Below are 23,694 nucleotides of genomic sequence, written 5' to 3' on the forward strand. Positions count from 1 at the left end.
AGTAATTCCACAGTGCAAATAAGCCTGTAAGTTTAAAAAAATCCTCTCTGTCAAAGCTGCCCCACCTTAAAGGTTCAAAACTGTTACCCAGGGGGATTGAATGTAGTTAGGGTATCGTGGCCTCTGGCAAATGTTTTGAGCCCTATACCTCAAGAGGACACGACATGAGTACAATGCCGTGTTGGGCGAGGGACCGCCCTACAAACTTTGGCTCGTCATAGAGCACTCCTACTGGCCAGTCCGGATAACTGAGGCAGATTATTAGGCCTAGGCTAGAAACCTGACCTGATGTGGGCTACAGGGACTTTCCCACCATGCAATTAAACTAACCATGTAGATTTCCAGCAGGTTGAAGAGTTCACAGAAAATCCAAGAAGTTGGGTCAACGGCAGGTCACCATTTTTGAATAATGGTAATAATCACTGTCAACCAATGGTCAGCCAGATCCAAAATTTAAACGGGCAAAGTCACCTTGCTTATTAGATCTAAAACACTGTTGTTGTCATGCCTGTAAGTCAGTCAGACGTGTAGTCTATCAAAGCCTGTTCCTTTCCCAAGATTTAAATGCTTCATGTGAAAGTAGGCCTGTGACATTGGCATCTAGTAGTTATGACTATAATGTTACACCCTCATTACCTCACTTTTCCATACGCCTAATTGTATGGGGGAAGCCCTAATTGTTTCCAAGTGTATAGCTGCAAAATGTCAGTGCTATGCCTCCATGGGCAATTGACCCTTGTATGGCACAGTGAGCCTGGACTGTGGTTTGCATAGTTAGAGTGTCCTCTGTCGATTTAAAAGAGTCATTGCAGCCTGTAGTGGGAAAAGTAAACGGCAGATTGAGTTGAAATTGAATAGCTATTGTAAGATTTAGATTAATATCATACCCTTTGTTATCCTATAACATTTCCACGCAGGCCTCTCTACACAGGTACAGTAGACTACACCTGGTGAGCTGTCAAATTAAGATCGATTGTATTCGATCCTATTACTCACCTGGCATTGAAACTTTGGGCTGATCTATTAGCCTATACATTCAGAAAAATGTGTACGAAATGAGTGGTCATTTGCAACTGTATCAAACCTCCAAACAAAGTATGGCACTTGCCACACATACCAGTGCACCTCTTCTTATCCGAAACCATTCGAAAAGTTCCCTGGCCAATCTCATTTGAGTTTGGGCTTCGACGCTCCACCCTCTGAGCACTTTCCCCTCATCTCACAATGTGCACCTATTATATTCGCGTGATTAGACACAGCAAGTATGCTATTGCTCCATAGTGCCGTCTGCTTCAGCAGCCGACCCACTGTTCTTTGACAATAACCAAATTCAAACGGAGAGTGGGGGCAAAATGGATAATTTGGGACATAAGACCCCACGCTGGGAAATGGTTGGTTTGCCTTTGTTGTGTGTGCATCTGCGAAAGTTAGCTCTGAATGCATAGTGTTGATCAAAAATGACGTTCGTTACGGTGGTATCAAATTAAGCAGGCAGCCTCAGAGGCAACCACTGAATGTTGCCATTTGCAATTACAGTAGCATTGGCGCTGCATTTGACAATCACTCGCGCCACGACGCACTCGGGTCGGGTGGCTTTTGTTCGGATGGTAGTTTAGCTGGACTGGCAGAAAAAGAAATCCGATTTTTTTTCGTTCACAATGGCCGGGCGTCGTGGCTGTGTGAATTCGCTTTGGTCGGGGAGCGAGCGCGTTCGCATCGGCGAGAGGCTGAAGGCAACCTTAGCGGGAATACTGGAGCTGGACCTGCTCAGGTGCCGTCACTTGGAGATGGTCGATGCTGCGTTGGACAAAAAAGAGACAATCGATGAAACGGACCAGAACGAAGGACACCCAGAGAGCGCGACCGACGATGATGCGTCAACATCCCACCACAGGCAACAGGTCAGTAGCGAGAAGGTTATGGACGGGATGGGGGTTTACGCTCCGTAATAACTTTAGCCTATTCGATGGAGACACGCGTACTTCTCAGGACACGGAATGGAGAAGCCCCCATCAACACCTGGGTCAAACATCTCCAATGCCAGCCGTGGTGCCAAACCGTTGTGTCCCCCTTGTCAAGGTTAAATACACCCCCCATGAGACACAAGTGATGGATGCCAATCCAAGCTAGTGCCTGTAAATACTGTTCTTTAGGCCTACAGATGAGCATTTGAATTCGTATGACTGGGATGTAGCAAGACTTGTTCCTAACTTAGCTCTTTTCAATGTCAAATCATTGCACAAAGTAATTATTGTCATACACTGAAATGATACCATTTGGCATCAGTCAAATAGCTCATTATGCAGCTACAGATGATACCATGAAAAAAATAAGAGAAAATACAGAGCAGGTGCACCTGCACAAATGTAAACATCTGTGTCTGTAGGCGTCCATTCTTCTCCTTCTTCTCCTTCTGTCTTTTTTTGTGGAGGGGGTGGGGAGAGATCAGAAGTAGTGCCATGTTGCAAATGAACCGTACTCATGTTACCCCGTCCTCTCAAACACTTGGCAACATGGTTTATGGCAAACATCCACACATTCCCAGAATTCCCACACCACCATCTAGCCTGCCCTCCTCAGCAAGGTTAAACACTATTTTAGAACAGGGGGAGAAATGTTTTTGTAGAAAGCAAGTGTTCACACGCAGTGTGGTGAAATATATTGGTTGTATATTTAAATGCACTGTTAACTGAACACTTTTAGAGTCAATCTTGTATTTGGTGCCAGAGTACTCCCTAAATGTTGAATTAACACAACATTTTTACTGTAGTGTGTGTATACAGTGTGTATGAGTCACGTCCACAGACCACTGTTGTTGCCTCTCCTCCAACGCAGCCCTTCTTCCATTTGCATAAACAACACATGGACACACGTCATAGATATCACCTCTAGGCTTTGCAGCCCACTGAGGGACGTGGAGATGGAGAAGCATCCATGCCGTGCTTGCGTGGGGGCAGGAGAGAGGAGACAGAGAAATCGAAGTTGGTGTTTAACTATTCAGCTGGGTAATTACACAGGAATAATCGGGGGCCGAAAGGGCCGGATGGACACTGGGTGCTACTGCCTACGAAATCCTCTCTTTTCAGTTTTCACACCCCTCTCTGCCGTTTGGAGGTTAGAGTTTTGCACATCCACCAAAAAAAAGTAATAATCCAGGTGCGTGACAATGGTAGTAGATAGTGTGAGACATGTGGCCGGCTTACATGGAAAAGTATACTTGTATGAGCTTAGTTGTGGATATAAAGCTATACTTTATTTCATTTAATAAACAACACTAAAGAGGATCCCACTGGTGGATCAAAACGTTTCCGTTTATTAAATGAAATAAAGTGACATCTTTTTTGGATCTTAGAACTATACCCAGTGTGCGGACCACTCTCTCACACCCCTACCTTTTCCCCACATGCGAATTTGAACAACCATACCGCCACACAGAGATAACACTTGCAAGTAAAATAACTCAAGGATTTTTCCCCCCGCTGACAATACTGTTACATAACATGATGATGTTTGAAGCCTTTTTTGGGCTTGTAGCTGTTTTTTTTCCTTTTTCCAATTCTTTTACATCGTTCTTGCTGTGTTGTATCCTCATGAGCATCGTCCTTATCGAGGAGGACAGAAGAAGTTCTCAGATCTTGATATGACTGTTCTCTTCTTTTCAGTTTTTTCCCTCTTCTACTTATTATTTTTTGTTGTTGCTGCTGTCCTGCATCTTAGTGAGCTGTGTCCTTATTGAGGGAGGCGATTAGAAGAAGCTCTCAGATGTCAGTGTGACAGTGTTTCCATGTTATTTTCTTCATTCTTCATTTTTGTTGTTCATGCTGTGTGACATCTCAGAATCCTTACTTGGGAGGACACAAGAAGCTCCTCAGATATCAATATGGCTCCTACACAGTTAAAAAAAAGCAGTGGTTAATTCAACACCTAAAAAGTACTCTGGGACAAAATACACTGTAGACCGAGTCAGTCTGACTCTCTAAATGGTCAATTAACAGAGCTTTTAACAGTACATCAGTACTGAGAAGGACAGAGCAAGTGCCTGATATGTCAATATGGCTCCGTAAGGATCCTATAGCCTCCTTTGATGCTCTGTGGCTGCCACTGGCTGGAGTGGAGTGGTCCTAATTATACAGTACATCATCTCATGGCCCCACGCCGCTCACCGCCTCTCTCTATATTTCCCCTCATTTTTCATAATTAAAATTACGTAACGCTCTTCTCCTGATCCTCCATCTCACTCTCGCTCACTCACTTTCATTCACTCACTTCAGTCTCACTCACTCCCTTCTCTCTCTCTCTCTCTCTCTCTCTCTCTCTCTCTCTCTCTCTCTCTCTCTCTCTCTCTCTCTCTCTCTCTCTCTCTCTCTCTCTCTCTCTCTCTCTTCCCCCCTCTTGGTAAATTGATTTATACAAGGAGGATAATGATCAGCGGATGGACCCCATTCAGCTGACTCGTGTCAAGTTTCCCCCCTGCCCCTGCTCACTCTCCATGCCAGCTTCAATTCCTTTCTCTACATGTGTTACCGTAATGGCCGTGGCATTGTAACCGTATACTTCAGCCGAATGCATTTGGGTTTGTGCTTTTCGGTCTGATGGGATGCGGGAATGAAGTTTGTGCGTTTTGCTCCCATGACATGCGATGAGGGGGGATTAAGATGGCTGATATGACCTATAAATTTTGCCCTATGACGCTGATAATATGCTCATATCCCATTGTAACCGTATACTTAGTCCGAATGCATTTGGGTTTGTGCATTTCGGTCCAAGGGGATGGGGGAATTACGAAGCCTGATGTGCCTTATAGATGTTGCCCTTTACCACGGATAATATTTAGGGGCTTTTATGCCTTTATTTGATAGGGCAGTCTGAGATGGTGACAGGAAGCGAGTGGGACAGAGAGACGGGGTGGGATCAGGAAATGACCCCGGCCGGACTCGAACCGGGGTCCCCGTGGCCATGCAAGCCCAAATGTGGGGGGTTTAGCGCGCTGCCCCCACACTGACAATATTCTCATACCCCTTATAGATTTTGATCTATGTCACTGATATGCTCATATGCCCTATAGATTTTGCACTATGCCGCCAATACAGCCTAAATACCCTATAGATTTTGTGTCTCTCTGTATTACCCATTAGCTGTGTCTAGTTTTTGTTCAGTTTGACAAAGTCTTTTTTTATTATCAATATTCAGCCAGCTAAGGAAAGGGTTAAGTACTTATGCTGGAACTGGTGTGTGTGTGGGCGATGGTGAAGTGAAGGCAGAGAGAGGCAGAGAGCGGAGGAGAGAAGAGAAGAGAAGGGGAGAGGAGAGAAGAGAAGAGGAGAGGAGAGGACAGGAGCTTGAGCTGCATGCTGTGACGGGGGTGGCAGAAATATCCGAGAATAAGCAAGAGGTGGGGGGTCTGGATAATGCCACAACCCCCCCATGTCGGCGCTTCTCTTCTCTCACGAGTGGGTCCCCCATCCCCCGTGCCTACACGTCCTCCTCAGCTCTGCTCAGCTCAGTCACTTTACAAGACTGACTCACCCTCTCTCTCTCTCTCTCTCTCTCTCCTCTTTTATCTCTCTTTTCAATCACTCTCAATGTATCTATCAAGCTCACACCACCTCCTCCTTCTCCTGCGAGTTCCCGGATCCTTGTGGAAGACTGTGGTGCTGCTGGGAAGTCAGCTGCTTCTCTTCTCACCCGTTTTGGTGATTTTTCATACATGTTCTGCCCACCTTCAGAAGAAGGAGAAGGGGTGAAGATCCCTGAGCAAACTGCAAAGCAAGAGATAAGCCTGGTCAAAGTCTCTCTCAATGCCCTCTCCCTCTCTCTCTCTTTCTCTCTCTCCTCCTCTCTCTGTCTCCCTCTCTCTCTCTTCCTTTAAACCCATCTGCCCACCACCACCACCTCCTTCTTTTCCTCCACTGTTCTTTGTTACGTCATCTGTCTCTCTGTTTCACTCCATTCTTCTCCTCTGTGCCCCCATCCCCCCCTCCTCCTCCTCCTCCTCCTTCCTTCTTTTTTTGTCAGTAGTACAGCAGGCTTCGTGAGTCACCTGCATTGTCTTCCAGCTCAGTAAGTTCTGTCAGGAGTCCCAGGACTGATGTGGGGCTTTAGAGAGAGAGGTGCCCCGACAATAGAGCCTGTTGTCCGCGGGGGTGTCCTTTAATTTGAAACACCAGGACAGGGAGGGTCGGGTCGACATGAATCCTTTGGGGGGGGCGCAACTATAATTAGTTTAGTTTTAGATCTCAAAGTGAGTCTTGAGTGACATGTTAATGCCAGCTCTCTGCTCTACTGACCAACAGTTTGAAAGCAAATGTAACTCATTGCTCAACAAAAACACACAAAGGATGGAGTGGAAGTCTTTTGCCAATGCAATGGTCGCACACAACACAACACAACACAAGCGCATACTTCTTTGTAGAGCGTGCTGTATCATGGCAATGCAGTGTTGGCGAAATAAACGCTGCACAATTATGGCCGACCACTTGAAAAGCCCAGTATAATTATTAGCCTTTGGAGTTTCAGCAACGCGCAGGGACATGATCATGACGTGTGATGTGATGTGATGATGTGTTCTCCCACCCTCCTCACTCAGAACCCTGAGGAAGGCCTGAGCTGCTACCTGTGGGTGATTTTAACCCTTTCAGGGCAGAGACTATAACCTTATTGTCACCAAAGCGGTAATGATGACCATGTCTTGATCTGTTGCCTATGGCTATCGTAGCCACATAATGTACAGTGTTCCACCAGATGAATGTTGTAATACTCACTGAAAAGTTAACTACCATAGTACTACACTACTGTGCCATAAACACGGGGCCTTTAGTAATGCACTTCGACTTGGTCATTGCCATTCTAGTAACGGCAAATGTATAGTCGTGTTTTAACAGGTTAGTTGGTTGCTTAGGTGATGTCATAGCCATGTTGTTATAATGTAGTTACGCTCTTTCTGCTAATAGTAAATGAGCTCGCCAGTGACCATATCTGCATGAAAGGGCTACAGTACTTTTTGGAGATGTCATTAACAGACATTTTTGTCTCTTCATGCAGTAACGTGATCCAAAAACATTCTTCTTTTCGCCTTTGTTCTTCCTCAGAGTCTATCCCTTCCCGAGTCGGCGTTGCCCTGCTTGAGCGTTTCAGGAGAGGAGGTGACGTCGCGATGGTCCACGCTGTCCTGGGACATCCCGTCGGAGCTCCTCTCCCCCCTCACGCCAGACACCGCAAGCACCACGCTGGTGGACGGAGACTCAAGGCCCAGCTCAGGTAGCCGACTTTAAAAGACAATCTTCAAAGGGTTTATGCTGCTGCCTGCCTCTCAGTGCCTCAGGCCATGGGAACAGGCTGTGAGCAGGTGCGATTTGTCTAAAAAGATCATAGCCCCTTAACGCACGCCGTTCCACCAGTGGGACACTGTAATAGTGACTGAAAAGCTTTACCACCATAGTACTACACCACTATGACAGTGCACATGGCCTTTCGTAAAACATTATGATTTGGTCATTTGCCATTCTGGTAACAGCTAATTTATAACAGGTGCCGTGTCTTACTGGGTTAAGCAACATCAATGGAGTTTCATTAATTCCTACTATATGACATGATATTCCCAATCCCCACCGGAGATTAAAATAATATATTAGAAGTGGGGATCGAAACCAGAAGGGGGAAATCCCCTCCATTCTCCCTGTAAAGCACACTCTGGGTGTTACAAACAGTGACACATGTAAGAAAGGCCGTAAGAAAAGAAAAGTGAGAGGCTCTCACTGCCTCTAGTTCCGTTTATACAGTGTTAGTTACACTCTGTGTTATAAAGCATGGGTTTTGAAATTCATATGACATTGAAAATGTTGGCTAAGAGTATACAGGCCAGTGCCTCCAGTTATGTTCATACCGTGTTACTACCTCTCCCTGTATCATACAGTGTTGGTTTTGGAACTAACACAAGTTACTGAAAAGTTCATACAAGCCTTCTTCTGCCTCTGGCTCTCTTAATGCTGTGTTAGTATTACTCGTATCATGGTTTGGGAACTAAGTTGTGCTAGAAACGATTTCACACAGATGTTTAGTGCCTCTAGCTCTGTTCATACAGTATAGTAATACTGAGAATCATAAAGCATTGGTTTGGAAATTGACACGAAAGAGAAAAGGCTTCATAAAAGCTTCCACTGCCTCTAACTCCATTAATACAGTGTTAGTATTACTCGGTATCATAAAGCATTGGTTTGGAAATTCGCCTGAGACAGAAAAGGGTTTTAAAAGTGTTGGTGTTTCCATGGCAGCACAGAGTCAGCTCACTGGTAGCCTTTTTAACACACGTCTGACTCACGGTTCCCTCTCAGCTCTCCGCTCCTATAGGACAGGACTTGGCAAACATTAACTTTGTGCTTTTGCTCTTTTCAGAAACGAGAAAAACTGTTTGTATAAGGGGCTCGCTGTGTAAATTCTCACTTTTTTCCATATGCTTATCTGCCACCCCCACCCACACACCTCCTCTTCTCTCGCCCCCATCCCCTTTCCCCATTCTGTTTCATTCCCTAAAAGGTTTCTACTCTGTAAGCGGGAGCTCCCTGTCTGACTCCAGTTACTCGGTGGCAAGTGAGGTGGCCCTTGGTGGGTCTGGAGGGAAGGCCTGTGGAGGTGGTGGTGGTGGTGGGGTTGTATGCAGGCCGCTGTCAGAGGACCACAGCGCCACCCAGTGGAGAGAGGCCTCACAGCTGAGCACGCAGAGCATCGAGGAGACCCCTGGGGAGGAGGAGAGGAGACCCGTCTCCACAGGTGGGTGTTGATGTACTAGGCGGGCAATCATGGGTAAGATAGGACAGTCATGGGTAAGCGGTTAGGGTGTCATGACTTGTAGCCCAAAGGTTGCCGGTTCGACTCCCGACCCGCCAGTCCATGACTGAGGTAACCTGAGCATGGTACCGTCCCACCACACTGCTCCCTTGGGGCACCATTGGGGGCTGTCCCCTTGAATGGGTGATACATGAATACAATTTCGTTGTGTGCTGTGGAGTGCTGTGTCACAATGACAATGAGAATTGGGGTTTCCCAGGTGGGCTTCATTTTCATACTTTCACTGGATCATCATTACAGGCAGATTACATTAAAGATACAGTCATAAGCACCTCAGGGGTGGGTCATGAGGGGTACAGTCCATTATCCTACCTCCCGTCCTCAATCTGTGCTTGTGGTCTCGCACTTCGCTGACGGCCCGCCTCCATGGAGAAAATCCCCACTGTCAGCCTAGCCAGCTTTAGGGTTTAGACTGTTGCCCATTCAACATGCCGAATGCAGATGAGAAAATGTCCTTTGAATTCCGCTTTTCTGAGATATTGAATTAATCTTCTGTCGTCAATGACGTCTTGCGACATCATCTCGAGGCCACGAGCACAAGGGAGAACAGGAGTTAGGATAATGGAAAACACTCAAGATGATCTTATGTGTGGTAATGAGGCATGTCTTGCTTTTGTTTTCTTCCTATTTCTTCTTGTCTTTTGGCTTTCAACACTTCGCCAAAAAGACATGCTATTCTATGCCTGTGTATTATCCCAAAAATACAGGACTCACTAGAACTCCTTTAATAAACTTTTTTGTTGCCACTGTCAGTTGGTAGTTTGTTAAAATGTCCACCCATCCAGATAATTAATTACCGTTTGCTTGGCTGGATCTTTTGACAAACTACTACCTGACAGCTGCTGCAGTAGAGCGTGTGTAAACCTTTTAACCCCTTAGCGCACAGCCTATTTTATAACCTTACTGTCACCAATATTTCAATGGCTGTGTCTTAATCTGTTACTTAAGGTTCTCGCTAATGTCATAGCAATGTTGTTATGAAGAAGTTGAGTATTTTCAGCAAATAGTGAATAGGCTCGCCGGCGACCCCATCTGCTACTATGACCTATTTCTGGATTTATTACTGATTATAAAGAAGCTCAATCAGCAACGTTCATGCAGATTCTCACATTTGTGAAGTGTTTTCGCCCAGTGACACAGCTGCTCAGCCACAGCTTTGTGAACACTTGAGCTTTGTCGAGATAACTTCTACAGTTTGGTTAACCCTTTCATGCTGTGTGTCTATGATTAACTTGTTGTTACCAAAACCATAGACACATAGCAATGTTGTTGTTGTTATGATGATGTAATTGAGCTTTTTCAACAAAGCGTGAATGGGGCAGCCGGCGATCCCATCTCTTTGAATGCGATACAGTCTGAGCGGCAACTATGGTAATTCGTTGCCTGATTATCATAGACTTGCCATCGCGATCCGAAGGTGTTGCGTCACTAGGAGGGCGCAGCCTGGTTAGGCAACTCGAGGATTTTGGTTTTGATACAAGTCTACTACTCTATTCAAAAGTCTTTGTGCGTTTTGAGCATATTGTCTGCGCTGCATGATTCAGCGTTTACTGAGCTGTCAGACACTCTCTCCCTCTCTCATTATCCTCGTGGAATATTGATAATCTTGTTTTTTGTCCCCCCGAGCTACGGCAAGCTGTCAGGTCCCCAAGAGAGTAAATCAGCCCTAAATCTCAATACACAGTACACCCACTCTAATGCACCAGCATAGTGTTTCTATTAGTGCTCTATCATCTTAGAAAAAGGGGGCAAAACAGAATCAAAGTATTGATTTCAACAGATGTGAGCAGTGCGGCGTGGATTCACATTTTGAACAATCTCTCTGCTCTGCTTTTATCATGCTTTTTGAAGTACTGTAATTGCATTACATTACACTTAGCTGATGCTTTTATCCTTGGCAACCTCAAGTTATTAGTCCCAGGAGCCATGTGGGATTAGGTGCCTTGTCAGGGTGCACCTGTGCAACCCTCTGATCCAAAGGCCAACTTCCTAACCCCCAGGCCACGTCTTTCCACACGCCACACACACACACGCACGCACACACACAGACACACACACACACACACACACACACACACACACACACACACACACACACACACACACACACACACACACACACACAGGAGTGGGGAGAGAGTGTGGGTGAGTGTGTGAGAGAGAGAGAGAGGGGAGGAGGGGGTATTCACTCTTTCGAGTAAAAACGTCTTCTTAGTCTGAAAACCATTGCCCTGCAAGCATGGAGGGGGAACAGTAAGGGGCTGAATCTCAAATGGTGCACTTGTGCACTTCAGTGTCCATGTTTCAGTGTGTATCCCGTATTAGTTACGCACTGAAACATAGTGCCTGAAGTGCACAAGTGCACCATTTGAGATCCAGCCAGGGAGATTTTTTGGTTGCTTGCAGTGGACCTATGCCCACCCACTTGTCAGGCTCACCCAATCAGATGACCATTCAGGTTTGATTGACAGTTTTTTTCGCAGTAATAATAACCAATGCATTTTGGGCAAGGCCCAACCAACTTTAGTTACGCCCCTGAGGCGTTGCGGTTTTGGAGAGCAGAGCGAGCTCCATGTTAATCCTGCTGGACACACCCTCCTTGTTGCCTGCTTTGCCTATGGTGAAAGATTTCCTTCTAACTCGACAACTCTGAATTGTACTGTACACTTGAGATCCTTTTGGCAACTTGCCAATTTCTACTCATTTTTCCAAATCATTTCCTTCTATGTTGTATGTTGATCCAGACGTTGATGAATTATTAAACATTATTCATTTGCTCTGTTTTATGTACATTTCAGGTCTTTGTAGTTTTACAGACAATTTTAGACCAAATTACTAGTACATCTTGCATCCCCAGGTGAAAAACCCATATACTTAAAGTGTACTTTTTTTGACCGTACTTAGTACAAAGTGTACTATTTTCGGCGATTTAAAGTGCGCTTCATTGCACTATTAGTGCGCTGAAGCACTACTAAAGCAGTACTTCAGCACACTTGCAGCACACTGAGGATGCTAAAATGGCACCGCTTTTGAAAGTATGCTCCAAACACGGTTTATATGCATTCATATGGCATTAATAGTGTGCTTGAGTACACTTCTATAACATTTTATTGTTACTAGAAGTACAATAAAAGTATATTAACTTCATGCTTCTTTGGACTACATTGGAACATTTTAAGTATGTAAAAAGTATATCATATTAAGTATTGTAAATATATAACAGGTATGCTTGAAGTATATTTACAGTACACTCCCAAGTACAACGAATAATATAAATGTAATACTACAATCCATGCTGGTTCTCAGAGCTTGTACATTACACACAGCCACATGTTACAGTAGTGATACAGTATGCATGCCTAGCACGACTGACATTTACAATCATTGCATTGTTACAGAGATTTCAGATACACATTTCACTTTACTTCATTCTTGTTCCACCTTCCTGCAGTTGATCATTTGAATTGATCACGAATGGTGACCCTTGATTCTTTGTTTGAACAACTAGTTCCAACTTACCTCTTACCATGATATCTTGGGAAGTGTGAGTCTATATATACCAGAACATATACGTGACCATCATAATGACGGTGGGAACATGGCCATTTTTTGTGTACCACTTTAAAATGTTAAAACTCCTACAATAAATGCAGAATATAACAATGAGTAATATTTTCATGCAAACCAAAGATATTCCTTAGAGGTAAATGGCTTTCTGTTTGAGAAATGTAGCTCCAAGAAGTGCATTGCATGATGGTACATGCATGATGATGCATGATGGGTAAATGCACTTTGTGTAAGCACACTTTGAATATATTTGGATGAAGCACAATCATGGTGCACTTAGAAAAAGTATACTTCCAATATGTTAAAGTGATTTACTTTAAAGCGCACTATAGAAAATCACACTTCGAAGACATTTGGGTGAAGTATAATCAAAGTGCACTTAAAAAAGTGCAATTGCAATATGTTATTAAAAAATACACTTTTAGTAAGTTCACTATTAGAACACTATTAGTATATTCCTCTAAATACACTTTAGCCAAACATCTTCTAAGTGCACTTTATGTATGGTTCGCAAAGTGTACTTTCTTTGAGAGCAACTTAATTACATCTAATTTTAAGTACACTTTAAATAAGCATATTGTAAACATACTTTTTCTTAGCACAAAAAGTGTGAGTGCGCTTTTAACATACTAAGTACACTTCAGTCGTGCTTTTATTGTACTAAATTGAACCACTTTTTCACCTGGGTCCTCTTTTCTTCCGAGGCATATTCACGTCAAAGTCACTCATGTGTAAACGTAAACTCAATGATGAGTGTTTAAATGTAATTATTAGGATTTTTCACAATTTGTGTTTTACACGTAGCTCTCAGATTTCAAACAGGAATTTTGAGTGCTTCAGGGTGTTCCCCTTTTTCCTTGGTGCTCAGTGGAAGATACAGGAAAATGAGGAGGCACTGAAGTTTACAATTTTTATACTTTATTTCACATCGTTTATTTCACTTTATTTCACGTATTTCATGTAGTTTGGCACTGATGATGGTCTGAAAGGCCGAAAACATTTTGCACTTCACTGGCTAGCACTTTTTTTTTCTTATACATTAATTTCTTTATGCATCGGCATCAGTGTGCGAGTTCCTCCTGGCTGCTTCATTGGATTACTTTATTTCACTACATTAAATATGCCATTGTAGTGAAATAAAAGGTATAGAAATTGCAACCTTGAGTGCCTTGGATTTCCACTAAACTGCACAAGCTCTCTCAGATTTATTTTATTAACCCAGCTGAACTCCTCAAGGTCAGAGTAAAAAAGCATTTGTGGAAACCGTTATATCAATACAACCTTTTGAATATACCACATTTCCTCAAGTAATAGCCAAGGCTATGATGAATACAAAATGAGTTTGGACCAGCCTGCAATAGGGACCGGCTACAATTTGAAGGAGGCTTGTAATACAAAAGACATATTTGCTGTTCTATTTGCCCTAGATAAAGAGACAATGGCTGTAACACAGGCTACTAATAGAGGCAGGCTTTTATTTATTGAAAATTGTTTAAGACCAGGGGTGCGTTTCTCGACACCATCGTTGCTAACTAGGCTAGCAACTTACTTGGTTGCAAAGCAATTTCCTATTAACCTACTAAGTTGTTAAGTGGTTAGCAACAACGTTTTTGAGAAACAGGGTCCTGCTTACTGAAAGAGGCAGGCTGCTCTTAGGGGCCAGGCTATAAATCAGTTGTTCTCAATGTTTTTTTTAAACAAACGCCCCCTTGACCTCATCATAAGCATCCCAACGCCCCATTGACATCATCATAAGCATCCCAACGCCCCCTTAGTATTGAAATATAAAATAGACTGATGCCTCACGATGGGAACTAAGCCCCGCCCCGACTCAGTTGTATCCTTCTCAACACCCTCCTAGGTCTCCTCAGCGTCCCCTGGGGGGCTATAGCACCCCTGTTGAAAAACACTACTATAAATGCATTATTATTGTCATATCACTGATTCTATCACTGATTCTTATCTTTGTTCTCGTACCACACAGGTGACCTTGACCTCCCCGGCCTGGTGCTCCTGTCTGACCTCTGCTCCAAGCTGGGAGGCTCTCAGCAGACCCTCCCTCTCCCAGACTCCTGCCGCGCCTTGCACTCCCGAGTGCAGCTGGAGCCCAAGTTCTGCTCCGACTTGGTGTCCCGCAAGACCAAGGAGGTCTACCCGTACCCCAGCCCCTTACACGCGGTGGCCCTGCAGAGCCCCCTGTTCACCTTCACCAGCCAGGACCACTCGCCTCCTCAGCTGTCGCCCAGCCCGGACGCTGAGCCGCAGACCGCGGACCAGGAGGCGCTGTCGTCACCGAGGACTCACACGCCACACGCCCCTCCTCCGCCGTCACTGAGCCAGATGGAGCTGTACATCTCCAGGCTGGTCCACCAGTACCACTCCCGCAAGAGGCTCTCGGGGCACCACAACGGCTCGTGCCACAGCCTCCAGAAATCCATGTCGGGCTCGAGCCAAGACGTGTTCCTGCCGGCGAGGACGGTGTTGGCGCCGGCGCTGCCTCTGGACGGCGGGGGGCACGCGGGCTCGGCGTCGCATTTGCCCTCGGTCAGCGTGACGCCGTGCAAGCTGGGCAACGCGTCGCGGGTGCGGCTGAGCAGCATCAGCAAGAAGACCACCCGGAACTCCATCAACCTCGGCAACCTGCCCTCGGTGACCGGGGAGGACTTCAACATCAGCTTCCACCTCAACCTGAACCTGAACTTGAATCCGAACTTGAACAAGAGCCCCGACGCCAAAACGACCCGCAAGGATGACATGTCCGCGTCCTGCGGGTACCTCGGAACTAGTTTCACCACCCCGACCGCCTCGCCCTCATCCTCGACCATGTCGTTCACCCCGACGCCAGTTTCCAGGGGCAGGCCGCGGATCTCCACCTGCCCGTCGCAGGTCAACCACCGCGGCTCTCTGGAGGTGACGGGGAAGGTGTTTGGTCCCATGGGCTTCTCCCGATCCCTGGACTGGAGCGGGGCGTCGCGGGAAGAGGCAGAGGGCTGCCCTCCGCCCCCACCCCCGCCTCCTCTGCCCAAACCTCTGGACGGGCCTCTTCCTCCTCCTCCTCCTCCTCCTCCTTCAAAGCTCAGCGAGGACTCGGAGGTGGTGTGTGAGATATCCCGCGTCTCTGGACTCCCTCGCTCCGTGGTGGTGGGCTTGATGGAGGAAGGCGTGGAGCTGGACCCGGACTGCTTCCGCAGCATGGAGCGGGAGAGGGGCGAGGGCTCCGCTTCGCCCTCCCCCTCCCCCTCCTCCTCCTTCTCCTCCTCCGCCCAGCCCCTTCATCATCATCATCATCATCATCACCTCTCGCAGTCTCCACGGATATACTGCCACGGCAGCCCTGGGTCCTCTGACCTTCTGAGGTCTCCGTCCCAGGTCGCCCACGTGTCCAACACCTGGATCCACGCTGGCGTTTCGCCCGGGGAAAACGGCTCACACAACCAGCACTGCCTTCAGATCACGCACACGGACTCCCTCTCAGCACTTACGTCACAGTCCACCAGCCCCGCCTGCTCCGAACACTCGGGCCCCACCCCGACGCATCGGGTGAAGAGGACGTCGCCCGTCCTGTCGTTCCCCCCTGCGCCCGCGTACTCCGACCCTTCCGCGTCCCCGGGCGGCTCGTCCTCCGTGTCCTGCCACTCCAGAGTCCACTCCCCGCCGCGCCTCCTCTCGGACTCCCCCTTCACGCCCGCCCAGCTCTCCGTGTTCCGGCGAGACGCGCCGACGCAGTGCTCGCTGCCGCGGTTCCGCGCTCATCACGGAGGCAACTCGGTGCAAGAGGGCAGCGGCGCGGCGGTGATCCGGCCCAGGGGAGGCTCCCTGAGGCAGGAGGCCGGGGCCACGGTGTGGAGGTCGTCCCAGGAGCGGGGATGGCGCAGGAGCGGCGACGGAGAGCGGCTGTACCAGGGCAAGCACGCCTCGCGCGAGCTGGTCAGGGCGTCCACCGTCAGCAGCTACTCGGCACGGGACTACAGCACCTGCTGGGACGAGGACGTGAGCGTGAGCGCGAACGACACGCCGACCAAAAAGGGAAGCAAGTTCTGGAAGGGCTTCGACGGGCGCTTTTGGGGCAAGGACCCAGCGCAGGAGGGATACGGAGCAGCAGCAGAGAGGGACGGAAGGGGCAGCAGCAAACGGAAAGGTCACCAGAAGGAGAGGTCCTGGAACAAAGAGCAGGACGCCAAGCAGAAGCAGAAGGGGGGCGGCGCGTCGGCGGACTGGGAAGGCCGAAGCGCCAGCGTCCGCTCGTCGCGCAGGGCGCTGTTCCGCAGCGAGTCCCAGGGGATGCTCGAGCCGCACTCCCAGCAGCGCAAGAGCCGCCTGCGCACAAACTACTGGTCCTCCTCGTTCGAGATTGCGCGCGAGAGCCACCCCGCGGAGCGGGAACGAGGACGGGGACGGAGCCTGGTGGCCAGGGAGGACAAACACCTCTCCTCCACCGCCAGCCTGTTCCACCTCTCGCGTTCCCAAAGTCTGGAGGGCAGCTGCCAGTCGCTTTCTCCTCTCTCCTCGCCCTCTTTCTCTCCTTCCCCGCCCCGCGCCGCTCCCCTGACGCGCTCCAGGTCGTTCAGGGATCTCGGCAGGCGTGTTTTCGGTTCGATGAGGTCGCTCAGTTTGAGGGGCCACAAATCAAAAAAGTGATTCCATTCCGGTCAGTTGGTATTAGCCTAGTAATAGTATTCATATTTTAAATAACACGTTACTTTTTTTTCTGCATGAGACTGTGCCTATGCATGCAATGCTGTGCCGTGGCTTTGTGCACTAGTGTACTGAGTTCTGTGCATTTGGTTTGGTTTAAAGGTTCAGTGTGTAATTTTTTTGTTAGTTGTCGATTTCCAGAATAGATGCTGCCCATTTACAAATACCATATTTTGCTTGAATATTTACTACTACCACCAATTTACAAGGATTCAACATGGCTTGGAAATGTGCACTTTACATACAGAAACAATTGCATCCCCTTCATTTTATTCAGCATATAACCAGTCATACACATACATGGTGTGCAAAACTTCCAACTCAAGATCCCTTGGTCAGACTAGTAATATTGAGTTGATGTACTTGCTAGATATCAAGATATCAAATTAGTGAGTGAGAAGCATACATTTTGGAAATACTTTACTAAAATTAAATTACACACTAAACATCTAAGTTGCTGTATATACTGTATTTTGCCCTTACAATACACATCGAAACAGAATTGATAATTGTGTTGATCGCAATCCAGCAGTAGTAATGTGTAATTTTCACTTACTGTGCTCAGGGCTCTTAAAATATTGTGAACAGTTGAACCACTAAACTCCAGACATTGTACTCAATGGCTTATAATTAAATTGCTTATGAAATGTATTGGTTCTGTCTACTTGTTTATACAACCAAATGCATATGTTTAGTCTGTCTCTGCTTGATTGACACATTTTTCAAAATGTGCAGGGTATTAACTGTTTATCAATATTAGACTAAACTCTATCATATTTGGAACTTTTGTTAGTGCCTCAGTAAAAACACGTGGAAGTAGCAACTGTTTGCTTCAAAAATATTTATTGATTTCATTAAAGCAAGGTTGGAAATTCAAAAGACGTTTTTTTATTTTTTATTATTAACTGTTGAAGTGGTGACAAAAAGGTCAACAGCTTTAAAAGTAGATCGACTGTTAAAGAATGAAACTCCAGACAGCCAAAACACAAACAAAAAAGGTCCAAAAGAATCAAGCTCTTTTCTCTTTTCCAGTGCAGGAAACGTTTCGACAGCTCCTCTTCTGTAACTACAGGTGGTTCTGCCAACAACAAAACAAAAGAACCACACCGTCCAGCAAACTTAAGTCGACAAACAATATAGCCCTGAAGAAACAGGGCCATGTTTTGTAGTATTTGGCAAGCAGTAACTGGCAGCATTTATGACTGTTTGTTTGGGGCCTGTGGCCCTTCACCAATCTCAGCTTATTCATCTGGTCCAAGTTTCCGAAAAACACTCAAGGAGTAGTACTTCAACCTAAGTAGTCCTTAACGTATGTGGTGTCACCGTGACAATATTTCAGGAGTAGGTCTCACATTATCAGTAAAAGTTTATACATGCACTACCTTTCCTTGCACATGCATTATGTGCAAGCATTTTATCTGCATGTGAAAGGAAAAGTACTGAATAAATAATTATTAGTGACACTTTCTTTGACGCCGGCATAATATGTATGACATGACCGTGTCATAACAGTCTCGTAGCATTGTCATGGATGCATCATAAACATTTTGGCCATGTCAACCATTTTATGACCAATGTCATGAAGTGACGTTCGTATATGGTAAAGACAGCCCAAACAATGTCAACTTGTCATGACCATAAAACATATATCACATTGACATAATGTTTATGACTTGTCCACGACTGTGTCACAACAGTTTTGACACTATTATGACATTGTCATGTGATGCATATGACGCCAGTGTCAGAGTGTTGTGGAATAATCTTTTAGTGATATGTTGCCTATTCCTCCTTATATATTTCCAATGGGGTGCCTCACACTTAAATGCTACTTAACCTTATGTACTCATGTGTTTTTGGGAAACTCAGTCCAAAACGTGTGTAGAGTTCAGTTCAGTCCGATCCAGCCCAGTCAGACGTGTTTCTGGGTCACCTCCGCGTCTCCCTGCCCTTCTCCGCTCTTTTGTTGACTGAACATTCCTTTGTACAGGGCCTTTTCTCTCTGGTAGTCTTTGCTAAGCCTCTCTTCCGTTCGCTGCAGTTGCCGTTTCACGTTGGCATCTGAGAAGAGGAAGACAGAAAGTTTGAAGAAGGAAAACAAAAAGGAGAGAGGATGACGAAAAGTAAATCAATTTAATGGTCTGCTTGTTTTTATTTTTTTATTTTTTAAAGGGCGTTCATTGTGATATTTTATGTTCAGAGGTTTTCACAACCCTCAGTGTTTTCCTCCTACCCATGTGATGTTGGACTATTCACACAAAATATTTCAACCTGGTATGCACCGTCATAAAGGTCAGAGGCATCAACATTGGTATGCCATGACACCAAGGGTGGAGTCCAGAAAGCAGGCTTAGTGACTTATACCTGGCAGGAGGTGGTAAACCCCCTAATAAAATAGGACGAGTATTGTTACAGTCATGCCCAGGGGCATGAGGCCAAGGCCAATATGGCTGCGGCGCATAGACACGTCTTCTTAAACAGATTTTCCAGGTTATAAGGGTTTTTTTTTTGCCTTCGCCAAGGAGGTCATGTTTTCGGTCACATTGGTTTGCCTGTTTGTTTGTCTGTTTGTCTGTCTGTCAGTCGGGTAACTCAAAACGTTAATGCACGGATTCGGATGAAATGTTGTACAGTTGTTGGATTGGAAATGACAAAAGGAACAAGTAATTCAATATTGGTGATGATCCAGACCATGATCCAGAACCAGGTTTTTTTTATTTTTTATTTTTTATTAAAGATTCTTCACCATTGCTAGCCTAGAAATCTAGACTCCCCTAGTGACCACAAACTGAATTGCGGGACAGGGCGAACATTGACATTCCACTTTCAAACGCTACAAAAAGAAGCCAAAAAGACTTTAACAAAAATAAATTCTATCAAACAGCTACCTTGACGGAGGTCTGCACTCTCTTGAGTGCATTTTTAGTTTTTCTTTCCCTCAAATCTGAGAGAGCCATGGCTCTTTTCTCCCTTTTTTTAGACTAAGACCTCACCCGGTACAGATGAGCACCTCTTCTCATTGATCTAGTCTCAACTCGGTAACTAAACCCTTTTTGGACACACACACACACACACACACACACACACACACACACACACACACACACACACACACACACACACACACACACACACACACACACACACACACACACACACAAATACCTGACCAGCCCATCAGGTAATCGTATGGTATAGCATTTCTCATTAGGGAGCCCTCAGGGGTTGTTGAGAGGGATACAGTTAAGAGGAGGGGTGCTTATTTGCTATTGGGGGCATTAGTCTATTTTATTTGATGATAATAAGGGGGCCTTGGAAAGCTTATGATGAGGTCATAAAGTGTTGGCACGCTTATGATGAGGTCAAAGGGGCGTTTGTTAAAAAAAAAGGCTGAGAACCACTGATATAGATAGGTCTTCAGTTTACAAACATTCACAATGTGAGGAGGGGCAAGATGTTAAGCAGGCCAACCACGTGAGCACATTTTTTGAGAGACAGCAGCAGACAACAGTGTGCCTTCATGAGGTACTGTCGTACCGATATAGATCGTTTTTCTGTTTACAAACATTCACGATGTGAGGAGGGGCAAGACCAGGGGTATAGTATCTCACCGTTGGGTTTGTCCCTGCTGGCCTTCATGAGGTACTGTCGTGCCGACTGTGCATCCCCCAGCTCCAGCGTGGCCACTCCGGCTCTGTAGAGGGCCTTGGTGTCACCCGGCCGCAGCTCCAAGACATGGAGACTGTACTCCTGCACTCGGGCATAGTCCACACTCTCCCGCTGTAGTAGACAAGCTACAGTGGACGGGAAAGACAAATCAGTCATGAAAAAATATGGGAGATGCTTTTTTCCATATTTTTGGGTGGGATGTTACAATTATGAATGAAATATAGCCAACGATATGGGTTTATGTATTCAATAGTGGGGCAACTTGATGTAGAAAAATAGCAATTAAGTCACATGAAATAAATATTTGATAACTTTTGCCATTGGATCATGATTTAACTGAAGCACAGGGCCTATAATCTCTGGCATTACACTTGTGTGTAAGGAACTGTCAAAATTGAATAATATCAAATGATGATTCAGTGAGTGCTCTAATACAATCATGTGATGTTGTGTGTTGGGTAAATACCTGCTAGGTTGTTATAGCAGTCGATCTGAGTGTTACTTAAGAGCTCTTGCTGCTCTGCGTTGAGCACAGGCACCTTGGCTCCGAAGCCCGCAATCGCCGCCGTCAGTTTAGAGTCAAGGCCACGGAGAACGATCAAGGCTCGATGGTATCGCCCGATGGCAGAGCGAATGTTCTTGTCCCGGTAGAAGACGTTGCCCTCTGTTTTTAACCGCACTGCCTGCTGAAGCTGAGAGTCGACGGATACGGGTGGGGTGCTACCGGCCGTGGAACAGCTGGCCATGGGCTGATCTGACGTCCCCTCCGAATGCACCGTGTTATCCGCCTGTTTGAAGAAGGAAAGAGCCATTAACTTGGACTAAAGTCTAGGTCTTTATTATGGCTAATATTACAGAATTGTTGCCCTGGATGTTAATTTTCTGACATTTTTTATATCAAATGGTAAAACAAATTCCTATAAAAAATAACCCACTCCAACTTTCCAATGACATGCAGGACTTTCTCACTTTTTCCAACTTGGGGCCCACTTGAAATTCTCACAAAAGTTCGGGCCCACCTCTGACCCAATACAAATTACAACTCAATTAACTGTCAACAGCAACACATACATACTATTTTGGTTTTTGTAAAATGATTTCAAGGCCCACTTAGAGTACCTTCAGGTGGGGCCTGGCACATAGTTTGAGAATCACTGCTCTAATAATCTACAGAGCCATGATATGTGTTACGCATCCTTATGCAAAAAATAGACATCTGACCAGTTAACCAACAGAGATAATCATGGTATCACGGCATTACACGTGGCTGACACTTTTTTTTTATCCAAAGTGACTTATGTAGATAGGCAAGTTACCAGGTATTGGTTTACAATCCCAGTAGTAGATTGAGGTTAGGAAAACTGGTCAACAAGGCCACTTCCAGTCCCAGAAGGGAGGGACTAGAACCTACAACCTTCAGATCCCGGTCTACCAGTAGACCGTGACTCCCCCTTCTTTGCCATCAAATAGACTATACATACAGCCTAGCCTTTACAATGGATCTTTTACTTTCAACTGGCTTTCTAGAGGATTTCCCATGCTTTCCACGGGCTCCAAAGAGCCAAGGGACAAAATGTCCTTCTAGACAAGCTTGTGGAAAATCTTCTGAAAAAGATAGCGCAGTCCTAGTCCTTGTTAGCAAGTACCTAGAGCCTTTGAAGTAGCCTACCTTGTGTATGGTGGCCTATTTGCATACAGAAAGTCATTGCTGTGTGTATGGCTATGGTAATCAGGAATTAAAGATGACATTAAGATGCCATTATGATTATGACCAGAAGTGAAACCATATTTAGACCATGAAAGGCTAGTCTAGCTAAATCCTATAATTGTGTTTAATTGTTCAATGCGTCATCTGCCTGTCTGTAGAAGTATGGTTGGAATCAGACTACAACAAATGTGGCAGCAGGTCTTGATGGGCAAAACACTGTTGCCAATCGTTAGAAACGTTGTGTTGTCAATAGACATACAGTAGGTCTTTCTTTGCAGTTCGCAAAACAATAGTATGATTATTTATCTGTCCAGGGCACTGAGAGTGCATTATAATACAATGGTCCAGGGAGCCCTTCTCAATTACACAAGGCAGGTAGGTCTCTTGTCATCATCACACCAGCCCTTCCTAAACCTTCGTGCACTATTCTGTAGGTCTATTTAGGCCGTTCTGATTAGATGAAATGATCTAGAATCAAAACCAAAGAAGTCATTAAAATACAGGCTCCACAGATGAGGAGACACGAGATTCCAAGTGCACAAACCAGCAATAACAAGCTAGCGCAATTTGCTGTTCATCACTGGGTAGCCTATGTAACGAGGAGCATAGCACAGAACATTCGTTTTTAGTACTATCTTGTAGAAATACACAGATAAATACACCCAGTGATGCTAGGGGTAATCAACCATCAACAAAGGCAACCTGTCGTTTAGCCAAATATCGCAGTCATAGTGCTGCCAATTATCACCACGGCTTCCTTGAAAAAAAAACTACATTCCCTTTTATATATTTGCCAAAAATAGCACATCCGCGTTCGCAAAACATTTGCCACTGTTGTTACGTACCATTGTAATACTTTAAAGAAAATATTTCAGGGGACTGAAACCACACTGTAGCCTGCCATTAATTTTGCCTTCTTCTTCGGTGGTTTCTCAAGTCCATGCTTTCAACTATCAGTGTTCATTTCCTGCCCTCTACTGGTGAGTTTAAGGACCACAACCATTGTTTTACAAGACTCCACAGATGGCATCCAGGCCTAAATAACATGACATGACAGTCACTGTAGGTTTTGAATATTTGGAAGAGATGGATGGATAAAGGAAGAACTGCAATAATGAAGTAATGAGATTAAAGTAAAGAGGACACTAAGCTGAAAAAAGGACGACTTCATGGTGACTTGTAGCCTGATTGACGTTCAAATCTCTTCGAGA

General features: G+C 45.6%; 2 protein-coding genes across 2 annotated transcripts; one reads left to right on the top strand and one right to left on the bottom strand.

The window, feature by feature from the left end:
• Nucleotides 1-1,331: 1,331 nt before the first annotated feature.
• On the top strand, nucleotides 1,332-17,933 carry si:ch211-168f7.5 (uncharacterized). Its single transcript, XM_063190750.1, has 4 exons — nucleotides 1,332-1,901; nucleotides 7,089-7,257; nucleotides 8,533-8,766; nucleotides 14,396-17,933. Exons 1-4 carry the CDS (start codon nucleotides 1,659-1,661, stop codon nucleotides 17,047-17,049), a joined length of 3,300 nt encoding a protein of 1,099 aa, XP_063046820.1. The 5' UTR covers nucleotides 1,332-1,658; the 3' UTR covers nucleotides 17,050-17,933.
• Nucleotides 17,934-17,971: 38 nt separating this feature from the next.
• Nucleotides 17,972-23,432, bottom strand: ttc9c (tetratricopeptide repeat domain 9C). The gene is made up of 4 exons (XM_063190751.1): nucleotides 23,329-23,432; nucleotides 21,242-21,563; nucleotides 20,718-20,900; nucleotides 17,972-19,167 (listed from the first exon to the last, which is right to left on the bottom strand). Exons 1-4 carry the CDS (start codon nucleotides 23,329-23,331, stop codon nucleotides 19,019-19,021), a joined length of 657 nt encoding a protein of 218 aa, XP_063046821.1. The 5' UTR covers nucleotides 23,332-23,432; the 3' UTR covers nucleotides 17,972-19,018.
• Nucleotides 23,433-23,694: the final 262 nt, after the last annotated feature.

Source organism: Engraulis encrasicolus, chromosome 23, assembly GCF_034702125.1.
Source record: "Engraulis encrasicolus isolate BLACKSEA-1 chromosome 23, IST_EnEncr_1.0, whole genome shotgun sequence".
In the NCBI taxonomy this organism is placed as follows: domain Eukaryota; kingdom Metazoa; phylum Chordata; class Actinopteri; order Clupeiformes; family Engraulidae; genus Engraulis; species Engraulis encrasicolus.

Excerpts from the sequence above, each read along its gene's own strand:
- si:ch211-168f7.5 (XM_063190750.1), top strand. The coding sequence starts at position 1,659 with ATGGCCGGGCGTCGTGGCTGTGTGAATTCGCTTTGGTCGGGGAGCGAG. Across the intron at positions 1,902-7,088 it reads CATCCCACCACAGGCAACAG|AGTCTATCCCTTCCCGAGTC; the intron begins GTCAGTAGCGAG and ends GTTCTTCCTCAG. Across the intron at positions 8,767-14,395 it reads GAGGAGACCCGTCTCCACAG|GTGACCTTGACCTCCCCGGC; the intron begins GTGGGTGTTGAT and ends CGTACCACACAG.
- ttc9c (XM_063190751.1), bottom strand. Across the intron at positions 20,901-21,241 it reads CTGCTATAACAACCTAGCAG|CTTGTCTACTACAGCGGGAG; the intron begins GTATTTACCCAA and ends CGTCCACTGTAG. Across the intron at positions 19,168-20,717 it reads CAGCAGGGACAAACCCAACG|ATGCCAACGTGAAACGGCAA; the intron begins GTGAGATACTAT and ends TCCTCTTCTCAG.